Genomic DNA, 22547 nt, shown 5'->3' with positions numbered 1-22547 from the left:
TTCCTTTCCTTCCCCCACCTTCCCTTTTTCCCCTTACTTTAAAAAATTCAGTTCAGAGACTGTGTTTCACAGTCATGCAGAATGTATTAAAACATACTCTTCTATTTCACTGATGTTTAGACCTGATTACTCAAAAGATACTTAAACCAACCTCAATACCGAGAGTAGCAGTGACCATACCAGTGCCAGCTGGGTGCCCAGGGCTGGGCACCAGGGCAGTGCCCAGGAACCACAGGGACTGGGAAGTCCCTGTTTCTAACCTTCACTGATCTGAGGGGCAGATGGGTTTTACATATTTTATAGATGAGGAAACTGTCTCAGAGAAATCGAATTACTTACCCACATGCACACAGCCACTTCCGGCTCAGCTAGCATTTGAACTGAGACTTCCGGGATCACTGGCCTGTCTGAATGAAGGTTTAAGTTTTAGACCATGCCGTGGACAGTGGAGATCTCTAAAGCTCCTGCCAAGACCACTAGCCACTGTCAGCTTGTGTTTCTCTAACTGGTGTGATAGAATGTTCATGCCACACTGCATAGTCACAAAATCTGGAGGATTTGGAGGAGTTGTCTGTTATATAGAAGCTATGTTTAGGCTTTATAACAAATTCACTTCTGACATGAAAATCTGACTTTTTAATTCCTTTTTTCATTCTTCTTTTATATGGCTTTTACTGATAACATACTCCTTATAGAAACAGTATGAATTTCCTCAGATGTGCCAACTTTTGAAAAAAGCCACTACCAGTTTTCCCTCACTCTTGCCAATAACGGTTGATACTATAAATTTTTTCCTCTTTTTTTATTTTTTAGTGCCAATCTGATGGGTGGAAAATATTTAATTTTTGTTTTAATTTATACTTACCTGATTTACCAGTGAGGGCTGAGTATTTTTTCATGTCTTACATTTTCATTTGTTTGACTAATATAGTTAAAATCTCTCTCTTTCATGATGGCTTTTCCCTGTGGGTTTTTTACTTAGTTTATCCCTGTTTTGAGAACAGATAAATATTTACCTATGAATATTTTTAAGTTGTTTCAGTCTTTCATTTATAACCTTTTAATTTAAATAATTTTATGTTATTTTGTGTGGTGAGGGTCTTATGTTTTTCTTCATTGCTAACAATTTCACTAAAGTATTTATAGAAAGTTATTTCACTGCTCCTAAGTTTGAATTGATATCTTTATGTTTCATGAAATTAATAATTAGGCTGTTTCTGGACTTCAGTTTCACCTCATTTCTGGCCTAGGATCACAGCCCCTTCCTTGTCTGTCTCATGTCTCATTTTCCACTCCACACCCCTACCTGATGTTCTCTGCTACCATCCTGTCTTTGTAAGTCAAAATGTGCCCTTTTCATCATCTGTCAAGTGGTACGATAACACCAAAAGTGCTCTCATATGTCATCTCTTATTTCCTGTTTATATAACTGGGCAAGATAAGTAAGTCAGATTATCTGTTTATGTATTACATACAGATAAAACTAATTTATAGTGGATGAGGACTTTCCAAGGTTCTCAATAAGTGGCAGATGTTAAAGTTATGAAAAATGATAGCTGATGGCCATATGTGAGATGCACGTGGGTGCAGTTCATTCAAACATGTGACAAGAGCAGTGAAGTGGGGTCCTTTGGTTCTGATCTCAGCTCTTCTGCTAAAGAGCTCTGCTGCTTGTTTCTTAATCATGTCTTTGCAGGTAACACCCCAGTGGTGGTGAGTATCACTTGCACCCTAAGGTCACCTCTAAATAGAACTCCCTGCTGAGGGACCCTAGGGATTCTTGGGTAGAACCCTTGTGGTGGACAGGGGTAGGAAAACAGTTGATGGAAGGTTTGTGTTGTACAAAGTTCTCCTTACCTGAATTTGTTTTTAAGTTTCTGAATGTACAGACAGGTCCATCTACTGATATTTTCACAAAATAGGTGAGGTGAAGGGAAAGAATTACTTTAGTGTTTCCAGTGTAGATATCATAATAATTCTAGTATTACAAAATATTCTTCATCATGTTAAAAAGACATCCTTTATACTAATGACTAATATTTTGAACTTTGATGATTAATGATTAATTTTTATCAGATGCCACCTTGGCTTCTAGAGATTCAGTTCAGTTCATTTCAGTTCGGTCGCTCAGTCGTGTCCGACTCTTTGCAACCTCATGAATCTCAGCACGCCAGGCCTCCCTGTCCATCACCAACTCCCGGAGTTCACCCAGCCTCACGTCCATCGAGTCAGTGATGCCATCCAGCCATCTCATCCTCTGTCATCCCCTTCTCCTCCTGCCCCCAATCCTTCCCAGCATCAGAGTCTTTTCCAATGAGTCAACTCTTCGCATCAGGTGGCCAAAGTACTGGAGTTTCAGCTTTAGCATCATTCCTTCTAAAGAACACCCAGGGCTGATCTCCTTCAGAATGGACTGGTTGGATCTCCTTGCAGTCCAAGGGACTCTCAAGAGTCTTCTCCAACACCACAGTTCAAAAGCATCAATTCTTCGGCACTCAGCCTTCTTCACAGTCCAACTCTCACATCCATACATGACCAATGGAAAAACCATAGCCTTGACTAGATGAACCTTTGTTGGCAAAGTAATGTCTCTGCTTTTGAATATGCTATCTAGGTTGGTCATAACTTTCCTTCCAAGGAGTAAGTGTCTTTTAATTTCATGGCTGCAATCACCATCTGCAGTGATTTTGGAGCCCAGAAAAATAAAGTCTGACACTGTTTCCCCATCTATTTCCCATGAAGTGGTGGGACCGGATGCCATGATCTTCGTTTTCTGAGTGTTGACCTTTAAGCCAACTTTTTCACTCTCCACTTTGACTTTCATCAAGAGGCTCTTTAGTTCCTCTTCACTTGCAGCCATAAGGGTAGTGTCATCCGCATATCTGAGGTCATTGAGATTTCTCCAGGCAATCTTGATTCCAGCTTGTGCCTCTTCCAGCCCAGCGTTTCTTATGATGTACTCTGCATAGAAGTTAAATAAGCAGGGTGACAATATACAGCTTTGACGTACTCCTTTTCCTATTTGGAACCAGTCTGTTGTTCCATGTCCAGTTCTAACTGTTGCTTCCTGACCTGCATACAAACTTCTCAAGAGGCAGATCAGGTGGTCTGGTATTCCCATCTCTTTCAGAATTTTCCACAGTTTATTGTGAGCCACACAGTCAAAGGCTTTGGCATAGTCAACAAAGCAGAAATAGATGTTTTTCTGGAACTCTCTTGCTTTTTCCATGATCCAGCAGATGTTGGCAATTTGATCTCTGGTTCCTCTGCCTTTTCTAAAACCAGCTTAAACATCAGGAAGTTCATGGTTCACATATTGCTGAAGCCTGGCTTGGAGAATATTGAGCATTACTTTACTAGCGTGTGAGATGAGTGCCATTGTGTGGTAGTTTGAGCATTCTTTGGCGTTGCCTTTCTTTGGGATTGGAATGAAAACTGACCTTTTCCAGTCCTGTGGCCACTGCTGAGTTTTCCAAATTTGCTGGCACATTGAGTGCAGCACTTTCAGAGCATCATCTTTCACGATTTGAAAGAGCTCAACTGGAATTCCATCACCTCCACTAGCTTTGTTTGTAGTGATGCTTTCTAAGGCCCACTTGACTTCACATTCCAGGATGTCTGGCTCTAGGTCATTGATCACACCATTGTGATTATCTGGGTCATGAAGACCTTTTTTGTACAGTTCTTCTGTGTATTCTTGCCATCTCTTCTTAATAGCTTCTGCTTCTGTTAGGTCCATACCATTTCTGTCCTTTATCGAGCCCATCTTTGCATGAAATGTTCCCTTGGCATCTCTAATTTTCTTGAAGAGATCTTTAGTCTTTCGCATTCTGTTGTTTTCCTCTATTTCTTTGCATTGATCGCTGAAGAAGTCTTTCTTATCTCTTCTTGCTATTCTTTGGAACTCTGCATTCAGATGCTTATATGTTTCCTTTTCTCCTTTGCCTTTCGCTTTTCTTCTTTTCACAGCTATTTGTAAGGCCTCCCCAGACAGCTGTTTTGCTTTTTTGCATTTCTTTTCCATGGGGATGGTCTTGATCCCTGTCTCCTGTACAATGTCACAAACCTCATTCCATAGTTCATCAAGCACTCTATCTATGAGATCTAGGCCCTTAAATCTATTTCTCACTTCCACTGTATAATCATAAGGGATTTGATTTAGGTCATACCTGAATGGTCTTGTGGTTTTCCCTACTTTCTTCAATTTAAGTCTGAATTTGGCAATAAGGAGTTCATGGTCTGAGTCACAGTCAGCTCCTGGTCTTGTTTTTGCTGACTGTATAGGGCTTCTCCATGTTTGGCTGCAAAGAATATAATCAATCTGATTTCGGTGTTGACCATCTGGTGATGTCCATGTATAGAGTCTTCTCTTGTGTTGTTGGAAGAGGGTGTTTGTTATGACCAGTGCATTTTCTTGGCAAAACTCTATCTTTGCCCTGCTTCATTCCGTATTCCAAGGCCAAATTTGCCTGTTACTCCAGGTGTTTCTTGACTTCCTACTTTTGCATTCCAGTCCCCTATAATGAATAGGACATCTTTTTTGGGGTGTTAGTTCTAAAAGGTCTTGTAGGTCTTCATAGAACCGTTCAACTTCAGCTTCTTCAGCTTTACTGGTTGGGGCATAGACTTGGATTACTGTGATATTGAATGGTTTGCCTTGGTAACGAACAGAGATCATTCTGTTGTTTTTGAGATTGCATCCAAGTACTGCATTTCGGACTCTTTTGGTGACCATGATGGCTACTCCATTTCTTCTGAGGGATTCCTGCCCACAGTAGTAGGTATAATGGTCATCTGAGTTAAATTCACCCATTCCAGTCCGTTTTAGTTTGCTGATTCCTAGAATGTCAACATTCACTCTTGCCATCTCTTGTTTGACCACTTCCAATTTGCCTTGATTCATGGACCTGACATTCCAGGTTCCTATGCAATATTGCTCTCTACAGCATCGGACCTTGCTTCTATCACCAGTCACATCCACAGCTGGGTCTTCTTTTTACTTCTGCTAATCATGTTAATCAACTCATAGTATTTTTGTTGTTGTTGTTCGTAAAGAGGAAAGCTTGGTTTAAACTAGAAGGTTGGTTTTTGCCTTTCATTATTCAGCGACTGTCAGTTATGGTGTTAAGTTCATTGGTGTCCTCACTCTTTCTGGCTACATTTTGCCACAAAGCGGTGCTATTACTTTTCCATTTAACTTTCTTTATTCTGAAGAATAATACACATTTTTAAAAGTACGTAAAGCACACACATGCATAGTGTGAGTAATACATACAAAAGAACTGTCTTGAGGAATCGGAACACGACTGATATCCCAGAAGTCATATGTATATTCCTTCCCAATCATCATTTATTCCCTTCCTTCATCATTGACTTTGATTGTTCTTTGCTGTTCTTTACAATCTGTGTATATATTTTTGAAAGTATAGGTTTTGCAAAAGAAAACAGGAACGGTAAACTAGAAACTAAAGGGAACAGTTGCCTAAGGGAGTGGTTAGAGGATTAGTAGGAAAGGAGGAAAAAGAGATGGGCAGTCAATTGAAGGAGAATGAGACTCTTCACCTATCTCTGTGTAGCTCTGACTCTTAACAGCCGAAATTGTTTCCCATCCTCTTAAAAACTAGAGAAAAGAAACCAGTCTAGATGTGGGGTTGGGGGGACCCCACAGGGGAGGACAAACACTACCCAATGGACCAGTTTTGTAAGTGAGCAACATAACCACACTCACAGGAGTGGGGAAGGCAGGAAGGAACCTAAAGAGATTTGGGAGCCATTTTCCTGAATACTGTGAAGCTAAAGACAAAAGAGCATTATTAGAACATAAATGTTATGATAAAGAAATACATTGTAGACAGTGAAGGTTGGGTTTTTTCATTATTCAAGAAGGAAGCTGCAAGTGAGTAAAGTCGTAAAGGGCTGGAATCAGAAGTACTTGTATGAACTCACGGTGTTAAATTTATGTACAGACACAGAAGTACACAGACGCTTGTGTGTCTGCACAGGGTTATTATAAATGCATGTATTTCCTGCCTCTGTACTTCAGAAGCAGCAGGTACACCTAACACCCAGATTTTGGTTTCTGCACACCTTCTTCCAGTGAAATGAACTGAGGCATCTTACAGGAGCAGTCGATTGCAGGGCTGGGGCAGGGAAAGACACGTGAGCCTTGACAACCTTGTGGTTCCAGAGCGTGGGAACGTGCTCAGCTGAAGGATGATGGGGGCTGTGGGAAGACCATGCAGCCAACCTGGAGGAACATGTCCTGTGCTGAAATAAGTTGAGTCAAGAACAAGCAATAGTAGTTTTTTAATTTAATCCATCCTATGAAATAAATATCCATGAGTCCTTACCCATGTAAGTAAAGTTGAACAGGATCTGCTTTGCATTTCGACAGTACTGTTTTTTACAGTATTTGGATACAGATTAGAATAAGTGTGGTTATGAAGAAAGTATATGCCAGGACTTCCCTGGTGGTCCAGTGGGTACGACTCCATGCTCCCAAAGCAGGGATCCCGGGTTCAATCCCTGGTCAGGGAACTAGATAACCCAGGCTGCAACTAAGATGCAGCGCAATCAAATAAAATATTTTTTAAAAAGAAAGTATATGTGAATAAATATGTGTTGCACATGTGCTTTGTGTAAATAGTGATTATGTGAGATGACCAAGGTCTCACCTCTGAAGGAGCTCAGATAACAGCAGGAGGCCCCATAGTAAGATGAAGGTGGGAGTTGAGAGAGCTTTCTGGTAGTGAAGAGAAGAAAGAAGAGAGAGTGAATTTGAGATGAGTTACCTTTAGGTCAAAAGGCAAGACTCTCTTACAGATTGGAATGTGGGCACTAAGGGAGAGGCAGGAATGGGAATGGCTCGTAGGCTCCTGGCATGGGGAACTGTGTGTTTGCCAGCGCTCAGTAATTGATGGGTTAGCCCCAAGGCTGAGATCACCAGGTTCTCCAGGGAAAGAGAACATGTCCATTTCCAACAAGTGAAGCTGTCTGAGAGCTTTCCTAATGGAGGTTTGAGCCAGCAGTGGGGTGTGCATATTTGAAGTTTAGAGAAGCCTGGTGGTGTTAATTTTGGAGACTTGAGCTCAGAAATCATGTTTTGATTTGTAAGAATCAGATACCATCTAGAGATAAAATACAGACAGAAGAATATGGAGTTAGAGCTGAACCCTTGGCATCTTCACTGTTTAGAGCTAGAGTAATTAGGAGAGGCACTCGAAGCAAACGAAAATGAGGAGGCCAGACAAGGCAGGAGAGGAAAAGGAGGTACAGCATCCCTGAGGTCAGGGGAAGACTGGGGATGCTTCCGGGAGGCTGAGAAGGAGGTCAGCATCCATGCACGCTCTGGTCCATCGTATCCAGGGTGGTCAAGAGAGGGTACTCAGCAATCCCTCCAGGCTCGGTAAGAGGGTGCCTTCCATTCTGACCTCTTGACCTTGGGTGCCATAGATGGTCCCACATCCATCCAGACACTTTCCTGGACCAGTTTTTCTGTCGGACGCTCACCTAGATTCACTGCACCTTCCAAGATCTTTGGAGTATCTGCTTAGATGTATTGAATATATGCGACTGTTCTAAGACATGGTTACACAGAGGGTCTTTAAAGGATCTCTGCCACAACCCACGCATACTAACATTTAAACCATTTTACGCTTCCAGCCGATACTCACAAATGCCAGGCATGGATGATAAAACAGTGAGCACAGACTGGAGATGAGCCTTTCCCACCGTCGTGTTTTTTGATCATTGCTCCTCTTCTGTTGACATTCTGCAATGAGTTTTGCCATACTTTCCACTACTGCCTCTACATTCCCATTCCTGCCTCTCCCTTAGTGCCCACATTCCATGCGACATAGTGCAATTCATGAGTAATTGCCATGTGAAGAGCTGGAATTACATAAACCCCAGCAACGGAAGCCTCCCAGATAAACAGTATAGGGAAGCAGGTCTTCGCTGATTTGACCGATAGTCATTTTGGGATTAGAAAAGCCTTGTATTGAAAGCCTACACATCTTTTAAGGTTCAGATCAAATGTCCCCTGCCTGGTAAAGCCTGCCTAACTCCTCTCAGTGGGAATTAATCACACTCTGTGTTGCAGTTCCATTACAGTTTGTTTCTGCTTTAATTTCAGAGCTCATTTTCTTACCTTGTATTTATTACATGCTGTTAGTGTGTGTGCTGTCTCTTTTGCATATTTGAGTTTGGGAACCCTGTCTTGGTACTTTGCACATTGTTCTCTATAGAAAACTGTTCACTGATTTCAGTTGCATCTGTAGATGTCAGAAACTGTTCATTCACAAGCATCTTAGCCTGACCTTGAGAGCTTCAGTCTTTTAAGTATTTTCTAGCTCATTTTTAGGTGAGATACTCACTAGCATAGCTACCCTATTCTATACAACCTGGTGGGGTTGGTCTTCCTTAAATATAGTTTATTGGCTTTCTGATGTACACTGTTTTACTTAGGCAATCTTTCTGTGAATTTCTAGTTTTACCACCTAAAGGTTCTGGCTTAAAATGAACTTTTGTTGGTGAGCTCTACCCTGTTCTGATTACTGTCTTCCCTGTTTTTCCACAGCCTGTGTGTTTAATTATATTTTACTGCTTTATATTTTTCAGTATCCTGTTTCAGAAATCTTCCTTTGTGATTAAAAAAAATTTTTTTTCTTTTTATTTTAATTGGAGGCTAATTACTTTACAATATTGTGGTGGTTTTTGCCATACATTCACATGAATCAGCCATGGGTGTACATGTGTTCCCCATCCTGACCCTCCCCCCAACTCCATTTGTTATTTAATCCTCCCTTCCTTCCCCCTTTTTGTCTAGTTTGTATCTTAGGTTCAGGGCTATTTTTTAAAATTTCTTTTTAGCCTTTCTTAATGTTTTGCATACATTAAAAAAGTGAAAATGTTAGTGGCTCAGTCGTGTCCGACTCTTTGCAACCATAGGATTTCCCAGGCAGGAATACTAGAGCAGGTTTCTATTTCCTTCTCCAAGGGATCTTCTTGACCCAAGGATTGAACCCAGGTTTCCTGCATTGCAGGCAGATGCTTTACCCTCTGAGCCACTAGGGAAGCCTCAAGCTGTTCATTAATTACAGCTATAATTATTATAAATATTAAATTAAAAATTTAGTTAACAGATTTTAAAAATCATGTATAATGATCTTATATTTAGCATCCTAATATTCTTGAAAATTTTCACAGGTTACCATTACAAGCCTCTCACATTTTAATGAAGGAAACACCATCCTCCCTTGGTTCAGAATGGTCGGTCACCTTATGTATTTTTCTTCTTTCAGCAGTGACACTTACTTTGTCTTTTGACAGAACTACAGGTTTTAGCCACATTCTAATATGGCAGGGCAGACTGAACTGGGAGCAGGGGGCTCACACCAGTAGTGTTTGGTGCTCTGTTTTTATTTATGACAAAGGTAGGTGTCTGGATTTAACCTCGAGAGGGCACTGTCGGGGAGACTGATGGGCCTGCTGAAAAGACACGGCAGCTTCCCACAAACCAGCTCTCCTGAGACCAGTGAATATTGAGGACAGACTTCAGAGAGAGTAGAGATAGAGATAGGAAAAAGCAGTTTTCCATGTATTTAGGCATATTCTCCTCTTAGGTGCAGAATCAGTGAAACATTTGTGTTTTCTTCAAAATTACATTTTATTTGCTCTACGTAGAAAATTTTTTTTCCTCCATTTTGGTAAGAGACTTTTTTGTTAAATAAAGACTACTTATCCTTGGTTTTTACATTGGCCATGGGGATAATTATTTAAGAAAACCGTTTAAAAAATTAAGATTGACACCTTTCTAGAAAGACTACGTGATGTGTCACATGCCAGATGTTACTGTCCTTGTTTTTGTAAAAACAAATTTTGACTTCTTCTTAACAGATCTTCTCAACCTATTTAAAGATTTAATTCTGCATCATTTCTTCCATTTTGGTTAATTTTTTTCTTAGGGCTTCTTCTGTCTAGAATGTGAGCATAGGTGGGTTTTTATGGAGTTCTTAATACATTTAAATGGAATTAGGGATTGCACAGGAAAAGTGTACATACAAATCAGCATCTGTTTTTACATGTGTGTGGATAGTTGCTGAAATTAACCCGAAAATTATGTTTTCCTGCAGGGAAAGCACCTACTCATACTGTTGGCACATGTGTAACTTTTTAAAGCTTTTAGCTCAAACGGTGCCCCTTCTTACCATTTAAGAAAAAAGCAAAACAAGTCTTAAAATTATTTAAAGAAATTCTGCCATGTCTGAAATGTCCTCAATAGATACGTTTACCCCTGGACAGAATTCAGTTCCATTTGAGAGCCAGTGGAAAGAGTGTTTACTGATAGTACAACTGTGTGGCCTGCTAAGCTGTTTCCTTTAGTTAAGTTTAGCCCTATTCTATGGGAACTTTTAGTCGCATCATTTGAGCTTATTTCAGGAATGAGCCCCATAAAACGATGAGTGGTTAACGTTACATTTGGCAGGAAAATTCTTAAAAGTACTGGGGTCTCCTTCAGTGAAACAAATGGTTTGATCCTTTCCTTTGTGTTATCGTGGAAGCTCCTCCTCTGAATTTGGAAGGTGAAGAGCCCTTAACAGAGAGCAGAAGCAGGTGTCTCTGCAGCCCCTTTGCCAAGACCTCAGAGACAAGAGACACCCTCTTAGGATGACATCAGTTGTTTTATTACATTAAGTAAAAGGTTATCTTTGGGGTTTTTGGTGAAGACTTGGAAAAGGTGTGCTTGTACTTTTTATAAGCATTATTGATCAGAGGAGATGTCCTATGATTAAGTAAACCACACGTCCTTGCCCAAGCTTCTGATAATCAGCTACCAGAATTTTCAAGATGAGAACCTGGCCATCCATGTGGGCTGTTTGTCCTAGATGTTCTATACACATTATATATATATATATATATGTGTATGTATGTATATAGCATTGCTTTTCGTGTATATGTTTCCATTTCTTTAATGAAATGCACCTGCTTTTGTTTTGACTTTGATTTTTAACAAATTGAACTGTGGGAGATATTTGAGTGACTTTAAAGAGAGCGGAGAAGAACATATCTTTCGTTTTAACCCAAGGCATTTCCTTAAAAAAAAAAAAAGTAGTTGGTGTGAAACCAAACTCTGTCCCTGTGTTAGGCTAGCGTTCCTTTCTTACAATTGACTTCATCAGTGCATCTGGCTTCAATTTTTTACCACCCCACCCCCCGCCTCACTAAACATCTGAGAAGTTGGCCATTGAATTCTGACATGTTGAATGATTTTAATGAAATCTTCCTCATGTGTATTTGTGCTTGGGGGTTGAGAAGGAGGAAGCAAAGGTAAGCAGTGGGGTAGAGGATGATAAAGAATTGCCGTCTCTTCACATTAAGGATGATGGATAGCGGTTAACATTAGTATCTCTCAGCGCAAGTTAAACTCTCCGGTGAGTGCCGTTTACGCCAGAGGAAGCGGCTCTCAACGTTTACCCGAGTGAGTGACCTCCACCGGCAGGACCAGGGACAGGGCGATGAGTGCGTGGTGCTGTTACCTCCAGAGTCCTTCATGAAGTCTGCACTGCCCTTCCTTCTCCTGCTGAGAAAAGTTTAATGAGATCCGTCCGTATCAAGTGATCTCTTTTTATGTTACTGTATTACTGAGTCCTTTTTTTTAATTTTGAGGAAGATGTTTGAAGGGAACAAAAAATTAATTTTTAATTGCCGCTGTTCCTTTTTTTTTTTTTTCCTTTTTCCTTTGCTTTTCTTTCTGAACGTTTGATCTGAAGGCCAGGCAGTGGGGAGTAGTCTCACAGCTGGCACAAAGCTGATGTTGACAGAGCTGATGTCAAGAAGCAAAGTTCAGAGGAGGGAATCAGGGGGGTGGGATTATGGGATTTGCCAGCAGGTCCGCCCTGTCTTCTTGTGGAATTGCCTGAGCAGAGTTACAGCTGTCGCAGCTTGTGCCTAATCTTATGTGAGTGTAGGAGGCTTGCTGTTTAAGAGTCGGAGGAATTCTTCGGTAGCATCTCTTCTCCTTTCTCCCTCTCCCGTCTCCCACCACTGCCCCCCCACCCCACCCAACTAGTCACAGAAACCCCTCCTCCAACCCTTTCCTCTATGAATGAAGGGGTCACACTGGACCCCCGCTAGTAAGCAGAGCTGGCATGACAACAGGCTGCAGTGCCTAATCCAGAGCCAGAGAACTGGCCTGTGTTAGTATTGAGGAGCGTACATGTCACTTATGGCAGCTGACATAAAATTCTACAGGTATTTTATGTAGAAGTGAATTCTACATAAAATTCACTTCTTTCATTTGAAGTGAAAGCAGCTCCTTAAAATGGTGAGGCGTGTTCCTTTACTGTCTCCACCTGGCTCTTTCCTGAGCTGTCTGTAGCGCACAGGACACGTCTTAAGTTTAGGGTTGCACGAATCAGTTCAGCCATGTGAAAAGTCAGTTTGAGAGCCAGTGATTGAAAGTCTCTTTCTCTGCTTAAGCTTCCCTGACCTCAGGCTGGCAGTTTCATATTTTTCTTCCAGTGGTGAATGCTAAAAAGTGGGTTAACTCCAAACAGGACGAATCAGCCTTCTTTTTGTAGTTTCAAATTAGGTTTGTTTTTGGCAGAATTTTGTGACTTTTCCTCCTGTCTGCCTAAAGAGTAGATAGACTTTATGCTGCAAATTCATGAGGGATCAGGAGATTACAGAGGACAATACCTAGGGGGAGTCAACAAGACTCTGAATATTTCATTCTCGTATTTTCTTTAAAAAAATGGGTCCATTCCTCAAAGAAAGGAACTTCACTGAAATGTGGAGGAAAGAGGAGCCCAGCATGCTGCAGTCCATAGGGTGGCAAAGGGTAGGACACGACTTAGTGACTGAGCAACAACAACTTATTAAGAAACCTCTATTATATAGCTATGTAGACATTGACCCAGTAGTTTTTTTCAGTTGAACTTTGATTGGCATATTGTTGTGTATTCCTAGGACTGAATTGTCATTGACTTAAGTTGGATTACTCTTATTTCTTACCATAACCTCAACATCTCTCATTAGAACTCAAGCCAATTGCAAGTTTTCTTCTAAATCTTGACAGAATGCATATTTTGCTAATCTCATATCCAATGATACGCTGATATGTAACTCAGTTTTGTGAAGTCTTCTGAATATCAGCCTTTTACATTTTCGGTATGTTTGGATTTCATTTTAATTTAGTGTTGTTTGGTTTCCACGCTGAAATAATCTCCTAACCAAAGCTGTCCTTTCAATAAGGGCTCTGTTGTCCAAACTGTTAGGTTTCTCTCAGAAGCACTTTGGATAATTTCTGTCTTCATTGCTTCATTAGTAATCCACTTTTCTTATACTGGAGCCATACCCTTGGGAACCGTGAAAACTGTCTTCCAAGACAGCCCCAGAACATCCTCCCCTTTTGGTTCTCAGGCCCTTGTGTAGCCTTGTGTCAGGGGCAGCCCTCGTGCATAGTAGCAAGTGTCAGAAATGACAACATGTGACTTCTGAAGCTGGAACAAGAGACATGGACGCCCTGCCCTCCTGGGTCACCTGCACTGAGGAATGCCAGGCGCCGTGGGGAGTGGAGCCTCGGAGGCCCTTTGCCAGTGGTCATCACCAGCTTGCCCCCATGTATGGGAAGCAGAGGGCTGAACCCTGGCTGACATCTCAGCTGTCCCCCATCAGAGAACCTGGAGCCAGAGCTGTTAGGTTAAACTGCCCCTGACCCACAGAAACTGTGTAGACAATTTGTTCTCCATTACTATAAGCTGCCAAGTGTGTGGTAACTTGTTACAGAACAATAAATAAAAAATAAGCACTTTATATCCTAGGTATTAAAGTGATCCGCCACAAGCCTGAATTCTTTTTCCTTGCAATTCGCAGTTTGGTCTTCTCTATTGGTAGAAGAGTAAGTGCTATTTGAATTTGTTAATGTTATCATTGCAGTAGTTTTCAGTCACTCGTTAGAGCATTGGGCAGTGTTTGCCATAAGAATTCACAGCTAGTAATTCATATTTGTGTGTAATAGGCCATGTTTGCCTTTCTGATAGAAATCCATATTTACCTCCCCAGAACTTCCTTCTTAGTTTGTATAGATTATCAGGGCTAGTGGTTTTGGTTGTCTAACCAAATTACTTGTCCTTAGGCAGACCAGTTACCTACATCCAGTTATCATGTGTAGTTTTCTTGTATGAGATTGAGAAAAATTTTTGCTCTATTGAAATCATTAGGGGAAAAATCTCCTTTTTCATTTATTTCTTTTAAAAATTAGTTTGCCAACAGTATGTATGTAGAATATAATCTGACTAATCATGCTGTTTACTTAACTTTTTCATCTAGGCTTAAATTCAGAGGGAAAAAGAATGTTTTGCTATTGAGTCTTATTACTCAGGCTTCATCAAAGCTGGCCTTGAGCCCAGTTTAGAGAGTAGTTCAAAAACAGCTTTGTGTTTTTACCTAATCAAGCGCTAGCTACCTATCTGCCTAACACAATTTTCCTTCTCTCTGCTAATGGAGAAAGTCCATCACAGGTTTCTCTTGCTTAATTCACTTGACGCTTTGCTCTCAATAACAATATACTTCTTGAGCTTCTTTACTCTTTCTTCCCTTGTCTTATTCTCTTTTGTGTCCACATCTTTCTGTCCTAGATTTACATCTGAAGAGAACATTTTATCAGCAGATAGCCCTTTTCTTGATAAATAGGCTCTCTTTGGGTTAATCAATTAGCCTCCTTCACCGAGTCTTCCATCGTTTTCCAGGACAGTCTCCGTAAGAAGGATGACAGGATTGAAGAGCTGGAAGAAGCCCTAAGAGAGAGTGTGCAGATAACCGCAGAGCGAGAGATGGTGCTGGCGCAGGAGGAGTCAGCCAGGACCAGTGCTGAGAAACAGGTCTGCGATTTTGTGCAGTTACAGGCCATGCTGCTGGGTAGAGGAAAGGTAAAGCCCAACCAGTATAGTCTAGGTGAACTGTACATAACATGTGTTTGCAGGCTTTCAAATACGCATCATCGAGTGTAAGTATTCAGACTTAAATAAGACTTGAGATATAGTCGTGTAAGAATTGATTCATGTTCACGCAGAGGTCTCTGCTCTAAGTGTCTGGGGCTGACTTGTGTGTATTGATGTGTATGCTGACACACACATCTGATGAGATGGAATGGAATTTGCCTGTGTGTTACCAGACTAAGCACAACTCTGCTTTTAAATGGGATGGGAACACATACATGTTTCTGAGCCAGACGTGATTCAAAGAGCAGAACGTTTCTTTTGTAGTCTGTCTCGTCCACGGGAGCAGTTAAAAGTTGTAACAAGTTGAGGTTGATGACAGGTGTGAGGGACATTGGTGTCATGACACCTGGAGTCCCAGATCATTGTGTCTCCACCTTGAGGTGACTTGGTAAAGAATTCTGCCGCTGTCTGTTCTCTCTGTTTTTATACATCTTTTTAGAGCCTCATACCCTTGCGTTAAACTTTTTATTAGGAAGAATAAAGGTGAGAGGTGTGAGAGGAAGAAATAGTTTCAACAAGTGAAGGCTCTCACCGCAATTTTCTCAGTGTTTCCATCTCTTTGTTGGAGAAGCATAAGTGCTAAACCAGGTGAACAGGGTTCACTGAGAGGGTGACATGACTCTCCCGGAGAGCCCTTTGCTCAGACCACCATGGCTCTTTATGAACTAGGGTACTTCATAGCCAGAGAGAAGGGTGCCTTGCAAAGCCGACATGTCATGGTGTCCACCAGGCAGTCCCCTCATACGTTAGACACGGGCATGTGGCTTCTTCAGTGTCAAGTGTAGAAAGACTGACATTTATTAGCAAAGTTGACAGAAAATCAGTCTTTCCAGAATGAGTTTCTTTTAGCACTCTATTCTTAGATAAATTTCGTGGCCCACTTTCTATTTGAGTATTTATTAATGTTAAACAGATCCTGGGGTAGTGGACAGCCTCAGAGAACAGGGTGGTGTCAGCCACTGTCCAAGGGCAAGGAGGGATTTTCTTGGGTATTACCTTTTTTACATTTTTCCTTTTTCTTTTCAGAATATTCCCCCCACCCCTGGTTTGTTGTTTTTCTTTCTTTTTTTTTTTTTTTAATTTTATTTTATTTTTAAACTTTACAAAATTGTATTAGTTTTGCCAAATATCAAAATGAATCCGCCACAGTGTTGTTGTTGTTCTATCAAGATATTTTTTTCTGCTTTGGGATCATTTAGTGACAAGTCTTCCATACTCTAGGCTTCCCTGGTGGCTCAGAGGTTAAAGCATCTGCCTGCAATGCCTGGGTTCAATCCCTGGGTCAGGAAGAGCCCCTGGAGAAGGAATTGGCAACCCACTTCAGTACTCTTGCCTGGAGAATCCCATGGACGGAGGAACCTGGTGGGCTACAGTCCACAGGGTTGCAAAGAGTCGGACACGACTGAGCGACTTCACTTTCACTTTTTCTTCTTCCATACCAGGGGCTTCCCTTGTGGGCTCAGATGATAAAGAATCCACCTGTAGCGCAGATGTGGGTTCAGTCTCTGGGCCGGGAAGATCCCCAGGAGAAAAAAATGGCAACCCACTCCAGTATTCATGCCTGGGAAATCCCACGGACAGAGGAGCCTGGCAGGTTACAGTCCATGGGGTTGCAAGGGTCAAGCAGTGACTAACAACAACTTTTCTCCCAAAGATCATGTAGAAATGTTGGCGATTCGTAATAAATCACGTATAAAGACCGCTGTTACATGTTCTTTTTTAGGCTACTGTGTGAGCTGCTTATAATTTGCTTTCTGGGGCTGATTGATACTTAGATCAGTTTTTTAGTTTAGAGAGAAGTTGAGCAACATACAGTTTTTCCACATCCGCCTTCCTAAACCTCAGTTTCCATTTCTGTTAACATCTTGTGTTGATGTGATGCAGTTGTTAAAATTGATGGGCCAGTATTGATACTTTATTAACTAGTCCATAGGTTACATCTTGGATCACTGTCTGTGTTACACATGTTACAGGTTTTACTGAGTCCTTAATGGCATGTATCTATCATCACAGGATCCTATAGAGTAGATTCAGTCCCTAAAAACGCCCCACGCTCCCCCTCTTCATCTCCCGCTACCCCTACCTCCCCTCTCCCTAATCTTTTTCCTATAGCCTTTTCTGACTGGATTCTTTCCTTCAGCCTCTGCATTGAAAGTTATCCCACGTCTTTTTGTGGCCTGAGAGCTTATTTTGTTTTTTTCTCTGAATATATTCCACCTCATGGATGTGTCACAATTTTCTTATTCCTTTGCCTATTGAATAACACCTTGGTTGCTTCCAGGGTTTTGCCAATTGTGAATAAAGCTGCAGTAAACATCCATGGTTTCTGTATGGATATCAGTTTTCAACTCATCTAGGTAAATACCTGGGAGTGTGATTGCTGGATTGTAGGGAAGACTATATTGAGCTTTGTAAGAAACTGGAAATATCTTTTGAAGTGGTTGTAAATAATTTGCTTTTAATTGCATGCCTTTTTCTTTCTCTCTTTCTTGTTTATCTTCTTTCCACCATTCTGCTTCTCACTGCCTGTCTGAAGCTGTTGAGTGAAATATTGCATGAGACCCGTCATTTGGGCTTTAAGTGGTTTAAGGTATGAAGACACTGCTTTTATATCTGTTTCTTCTGGGGCCACATAGCCTTCACCCACTGTCCTCTCCAGCTTTCATCATCCGTCCCTGTTTTTTGTTTTTTTTTTTTATCTGTCTTCTAATCCTACTGTTAATTTGCCTGAATGTATTAGTTGTATGCACCTGCACCAAAGTAATCTACAAGTATTTGTTTAAAATATCTTAAAATGGCTTTTTTGGCTAGGGACATTCTATTGGGTTGGCCAAAAAGTTCGTTTGGTTTTAAGTACAAATAAAAGGCCTATGTTTCATTTTCACCAAGAACTGTACTAAAGAACGTATTCCCTGACAGAACAAGCTTTTTGGTCAGCCGCAGTACTCACTATCTTCCTCAGGTCCAACATCTCAGTCTCTTGCCTCAATTTAGCCTCTGACAAGAAATGCCCCTCCTGATAGAAGGAGGATCTGTGCATCTTGAATTTCTCAAGGAGCAATGGGAAATTGGGAACTGTCATTAAAACAAAATGCAGAACCTTTTCAAGCACGAGCAGAGGAAACCCATCAAAGGAAGATGATCCTTCTGCCTTTCCTGTGTTCTAACAGGACCCCCTTATTTACCAGTGTTCCTGCTACTTGCTGCCCTACGTGGAGACCACGCCCCACACTTAGGGAGGCGGGGCAATGATCCAGGGAAGGAAGCCCTCCCCTCACCTGTGTTAGCAGATGGAGAGGATGAAGGGACTCAATCATACTGAGGGGGAAACTCGGGGGGTTCTCTCACCTTTGATTTGTTCTTTTCCACATGATTTTCTTCTTCTGAAACTTCACTCTGCTCAACTTGTGGCAGGTTTTGTGTTTTGTTCGAGAGTCTGTATGAACACAGAGTAAAAAATTGCTCTCTTGTAAACCAGTTTCAGAGTTGCCGGGGGGTAGAAGCAACGTCTACCTTCAGCAATCTTGCTGTGAAGGTAAAATTTTGGACATGGTTTTGTTTTTGTTTTTTAGCGCTTGAATGTTGTAAATATCTTTGCTGGTATTCTTCCAGAGTAAATTTATTTTCTAAAAGAGCACATTGCTAACTAAATGTTAAAGAACGCCTCTAAAATAGCAAGACTTTTTCCTTGTCACTCAGTAAGTTGGGTTTATATCTGTTCCTAAAGTATATTTTTTTTAATATTTTGAGCAATGAAAATATCTCCTCTCAATATGACTAATATGTGCATGAGTTCTGAGTTTTACTTTTTTAAAAGTCCCTTCGTCTGTTTTTTTGGAGTATAATCGCTTTATAACGTTGTGATATACAGCAGTGCAGGTTGCTGCCGTATAACCGCATGGCTTGGCTGTATGTGCACACCTGTCCTCTTGGCCCCCCCTTGCCATCCCGTCCCACCCTTCTAGGTCATCACAGAGCACCAGGCTGAGCTTCCCGTGCTATGTAATGGCTTCTCACTAGCTATCTGTTTTACACGTGGTAGACAGAGGCGCCTGGTGCAGGCTGCTGCCCATGGGGTTGCAAAGAGTCGGACATGACTGAGCGACTTCACCTCACTACCTATTTTACTTTCAGAGCTCATTTATAATAGCAATACTTTTTTTTTTTAATTGCCATTTTGCCATTGTTTGGCATGTGTGTTAAGTGTAAATTCTTGACCTAGAAGATAATGAGGTTTTACCAATGGTTTGCTGGATATCTTTTTTATTTTTAACACAGATTTTTAAAACATTTTTATTTGCATATTAAAATTGTACAGATTTTAAAAATTATTTGAACAAAAATGTGACACCTGACTGAAGTGCGTTTCACAGCCTGCAGGACACCTTGGACCACTGTCGTCTCCACTCCAGGTCTCCCTGTCGTGCCCCGAGGTGCTCCCTTCAGCTTGCAAGTCCTCTCCCGTCCCGGTCAGCTAGGCCGGCAGAAGGGAGAGGCAGGCGCACCTCCTTGCCAGTAGTTTTTGGTTCTTTGGTGTGAACATGGGCAGCACAGTCGCCTGAACGTGATGCCGCTTCCTTTTGTGTAGTGCCTGGTGCATATGGGCAGCACACGCCTCGTTACAGCCCGCCTGCTTGCTTCTCCTGCTCGATTGTCACTTCTGAAGGTGGTAAATTTTTCTCTGCGGTTCTGTCTTCCTCACTCTGGTTTGTCAGGTGTGATTGCAGAGGAAGGGGCGCTCAACGCAGGCGGGTGGGATCTGCACAGTGGCTGCTGCCAGGTGTCCTGTTTTTATTCTTCAATTCAGTCGCTCAGTTGTGTCCGACTCTTTGCAACCCCATGAATCACAGCACCCCAGGCCTCCCTGTCCATCACCAACTCCCAGAGTTTACTCAAACTCATGTCCATCGAGTCGTGGATGCCATCCAGCCATCTCATCCTCTGTCGTCCCCTTCTCCTCCTGCCCCCAGTCTCTCCCAGCATCAGAGTTTTTATTCTTAAGGATTTATTAAATCCCCTACGGCTGTGAGTCTGCCCAGTCAGTTCCATAGCAGTTATCGCCGTGATAGAGAGAGCACTGTTTCACACGGACCGGGTAGCGCCATGAAGCAGGGCTGGTAGCTGGGCGGCCTGGAGAAGACGGTGCAGCAGTGGGCTTGTGACTGGACTCCCCAGCCTTCCCATCGTCTTCTTACTTTCAGCTGCTGCCAAAATGGATAGCTTGTAATCTGGTTTTATAAACCTAATCCTGTACTGATCTGAGTATTTATAGCAAATTATATTTTCCTCATGTTTAAATTGATAGTCATGCTCAGAAAATAAAATACTTTCACTTATGCTGCCTTTTCCATAAGCATTTATTGAATACCATATATTTTTCCAGATACTGAGCATTGAAAACAAGAAGATACAGGATACAGCCTGTGCCTCAGGAAGTTCACGTTTATTGGGAAAGATTGGAGAATGAACCTGTCTTTAATCATGGTTCAGTTTGCTAAGTGCCACTGGTCAGGATCTGAATAGAGGGCTTTACAAGTAGAAGAGGAAAGACCACTCTCACCTTCTGAGAGGGACAGCGTTGTGCCCATGAAATGCGTCTGTCTCTCTAAATAAACCCACTTTCACTTAAAAAAAAAAACTAGAAGCAGAAGGGCAGCATGTAATCCAGTGCAGAGAGATTCACAGAAGGCTTCCTGGAGGAGGTGGCTTATGCACGCGCTCAGTCTTATTTAGTGTCAGGCAAAGAAGAGGCTTTGTTTATTTATCCATTCTAGGTTATTCTTTGGGCTTTGCTGAAGAATGTTAGCTGTATTATATGGTGGTAGAATTGTGACCACATCAGGTTTGTATTTTCAGCTCAGTTCTCTCATCTGAGATGCAAGCGAAGTCTCCTTCATATCGGCCGTGTATCTTTACTCCAGTATTTCACTGCCATCTCAACCAGAAGCCATCCAAATTCAGAGCTCTTGATTTCTCACCGTCCAACCAGTCTTTCCCTCAGGCTTTTTCATCTCATCTGAGAAAGCGCTCTTATCCTGCGGAACTTAGGCGCTGTTGGTGGGAGGGGAGTCGAGTCCGAGAAGGGCAGGAGTGACAGCTCAGGTGCCGAGACTCTGTGCTGTGACTCGGGTTCAGAGGCCCCTCCAGAGCTGCAGGGAAACCGTCGTGCCTGGTGGCTAAGAAGTGGGCTCTCGAGCTAGACGCCTTGGTTGGAATTATGGATCCACCACTTACAGATTGTGACCTCAGGCGAGTTGCTTTGCCTCAGCTCCTTGAGCGGTCGGAGAAGGGCACTGGTGTGTACGTAGTGCTGCGAAGGTGCTGGCGTAACATGGTGCACCTGCCACGTGAGGAGAGGCTGTGTGTATACAGCACTTAGAGACAGGCAGTCAGTAGACATCAGCAACCTGACACTTCTCTTGTCTCCACCATGGCCCTTGACAGCCCCATAGGGAGGGCTGGTCCCACCAGTCCAAGGCCCCAAAGAAACTTAGAATCCATAGACCCTACCTGGTTGATCCGGCAACAGTGGTGACATGCTTAAGTAACCGTTTTCATACGTATGCTTCATACAAGTTTTCATCCTTGTCACTTGAGAAAATCTTTGTCCCTTGAGAAAATCCTTGTCCCCTCCCCTCACCTGGCCTGGAATTTGTAGCATCTGCATCAGCTGAGGCTGCCACAGCCTACTAACAGGCAGGCCATGTGGTCATCATTCCGGCCACCGGATTCTTCATTCTCCGAGAGCATGTCTTAGGTCAGTGCAGGAGCGTAGTCTGTCCATAATTTTCCAATTTACTTTCAGGTTTTCCTCTTGAAGATAGTTTGGACAGCTTTAGTAAATGACTAGAAACGTATGCTGTGAAATAATGGGGAAATATGAGATGTCATATGAATTGATGGCTTTCAAACTGTGGTGCTGGAGAAGACTCTTGAGAATCCCTTGGACAGCAAGACAGTCTGTCCTAAAGGAGATCAACCCTGATTACTCATTGCAAGGACTGATGCTGAAACTGAAGCTCCACTGCTTTGGCCACCTCATGGGAAGAGCCTACTCATTGGAAGACTCGGATGGTGGGAAAGATTGAAGGCAAAAGGAGAAGGGAGCAGCAGAGGATAAGATAGATAGCATCACCAACTCAATAGACATGAGTTTGAACAAACTCCAGGATAGGGGTTTGTGAAGTGAAGGACAGGGAAGCCTGGCGTGCTGCAAAGAGTCGGACACAACTGAGCAGCTGAACAACAACAATGTAAGAAAGTTTGGTTGTCAGCAATGTAAACTGTGCTTTTAAAGCAGTTCACTGATTTCTGCAGACTTCATCATATTTCATCAGTGCAAACACTGAAGATGCTGTTGTCATTAAACATTTTATTGATAAACATATGGAAGCTACGTGTTTAACATTCAAGGGTCTGAGGAGATGTGACAGTTAAATTCGCAGCCATGATCTCTTCGCTGTGTGTAATCATTCCAGCATTTAAATTAGGCTCCTTCAAGATGCACCTAGTAAGTTTCATTGTAGATGGTTGCTCTGGTGTCCG

General features: G+C 42.1%; 1 protein-coding gene across 32 annotated transcripts in view; it reads left to right on the top strand.

Moving 5' to 3' along the window:
- The window catches only part of ERC1 (ELKS/RAB6-interacting/CAST family member 1), a 272013-nt gene that overhangs the window by 122579 nt on the left and 126887 nt on the right, over positions 1–22547 (top strand). For 31 of the 32 annotated variants that reach the window (XR_008710256.1, XR_008710258.1, XM_055567813.1 and 28 more), the window contains one exon: positions 14751–14882. Coding sequence is in view for 30 of the 32 variants with exons in the window: in XM_055567813.1 (XP_055423788.1) it covers positions 14751–14882 (132 nt within the window). In the remaining 2 variants the exon portion in view is untranslated. Of the gene's footprint in view, positions 1–14750; positions 14883–16223; positions 17569–22547 lie in introns of those variants that run through there. The other variant, XM_055567934.1, reaches the window with a different exon arrangement.

This window comes from Bubalus kerabau, chromosome 1 (assembly GCF_029407905.1).
Source record: "Bubalus kerabau isolate K-KA32 ecotype Philippines breed swamp buffalo chromosome 1, PCC_UOA_SB_1v2, whole genome shotgun sequence".
In the NCBI taxonomy this organism is placed as follows: Eukaryota; Metazoa; Chordata; class Mammalia; order Artiodactyla; family Bovidae; genus Bubalus; species Bubalus kerabau.
The sequence above is the reverse complement of the archived record's forward strand: the minus strand, read 5'-3'. Positions and strand labels throughout refer to the sequence as shown.